This window comes from Ceratina calcarata, unplaced genomic scaffold, assembly GCF_001652005.2.
Source record: "Ceratina calcarata isolate Rehan_Ccalc_2016 unplaced genomic scaffold, ASM165200v1 scaffold181.2, whole genome shotgun sequence".
NCBI classification, from domain to species: domain Eukaryota; kingdom Metazoa; phylum Arthropoda; class Insecta; order Hymenoptera; family Apidae; genus Ceratina; species Ceratina calcarata.
The window spans coordinates 1-1,397 of NW_017139541.1; the positions used below are offsets into that span (position 1 = coordinate 1).

The 1,397-nt window shown below is 31.1% G+C and overlaps 1 protein-coding gene across 1 annotated transcript; it reads right to left on the reverse strand.

Moving 5' to 3' along the window:
- Positions 1–5: 5 nt before the first annotated feature.
- On the reverse strand, positions 6–1,391 carry LOC108633081 (uncharacterized; the record flags this gene model as incomplete). Its single annotated transcript, XM_018038065.2, has 4 exons — positions 980–1,391; positions 740–901; positions 347–625; positions 6–288 (listed from the first exon to the last, which is right to left on the reverse strand). Coding segments are annotated over exons 1-4 (789 nt in total), but the record flags the coding sequence as incomplete, so codon positions are not given.
- Positions 1,392–1,397: the final 6 nt, after the last annotated feature.

The window sequence follows — 1,397 nt, forward strand, 5'->3', positions numbered from 1 at the left end:
ATTATACTTTTAAAAAAACTTACTTTTATCGCATCAATCACTGCAGGAGATAGTAATTGCTTCTTACCCAGTCTATGCAATAAGCTTCTTAAATTTGAAACTCTTTCGGATAATCGAACACACTTTTGGAGGAGGAGCTTTTTGTGTAGGTCATTGTAAGTTGCACATTTGACAAACGTATGCCAAGTCTCATCAGATGTAAAATCCGATCTTTTAAATACCTCTAAACCTTTTCCAGGTAATAGTAAATAAATTTTTTTGTTGCAAATAGCATCATTTTCAGGACTTCTGGAAATTTTATATGTATTTACATAATTGTCTGTAAATGGTAATAAATATGTATTACCTCTTTCTCTTTAAACTTTCGTTATGCGATACTACGTGCATATCAACATTTTCAGTTGATATTGGTAAAAAAGTTTCAGTGCCACTGTTAGTATCAGCGTACTGTTCTTGTTTATTTGTTATGCACTCTACATTTTCTTTGTCTTCATTACAATTATTATCACAAAATAAATTTTCATTTATGACATCTACATGGGGCTCGGATTCACTATCTACTGCATTACTTAATAATTGTAATGGGTTTTCTTTATTGATCACATTTGAATCACAATTCAATTTCCTGTAATTCAATCATTATAAGCAACAACAGTTACTCTTTAATTTAAACATTTTTGTCATTAATTACATGACTTCTTATAATTATAATCTTAATAAATAAAATGAAAAGTCGTACCTATTTTTGCAACTAGGAATTGCAGTGTGAAGTAAACGTCTACTTTCATAATTTTTGTAATCACATTTTTTAAAGTGATCACTGCAAACTCTGGCAGCATAATTAATAGATTTTCCAATAATATCACACCATTTTTTTTTCATATTTTCATCTTTGGGAAATCTAAAAAAACATTCCATCATTTAGTAAATACAAATCTATTGAATACGGTTTTTTAGTACGTGTTTTAAATATATCTACCTATGAAAAGAACGATTTGAAAGCCAATCACTTTCTTTCCCACAAATACAGCACGAATTCACCATCTCTACTTTTAAATTATTTAATCATCCTTATTTCAACACTTTTTTTCTACCTTGGTTGCTATGTTGCACCAGAAAACGAGGAGAAATTACATGACTATCGCGTTTCCCCTACTTCCTCACTCTTCACTCATAGAAAGAGAAAACCACGCTGCCCACACTCTCTGCCCATTACTCTCTCTCTTTTCCGCACGTTGTGATCAGTGTCCCATTTACACACTCGGTCTATTCTTATATGTCTATGGCGTAAACGTGTAAATTGAAATTTTGGTCAGTTACTGAGCTAATATCTGCAACTAATCCATAGTTGTTACATACTGATAGTTTTGGAGTTTTATAGGCTTAAAAAATTGTCA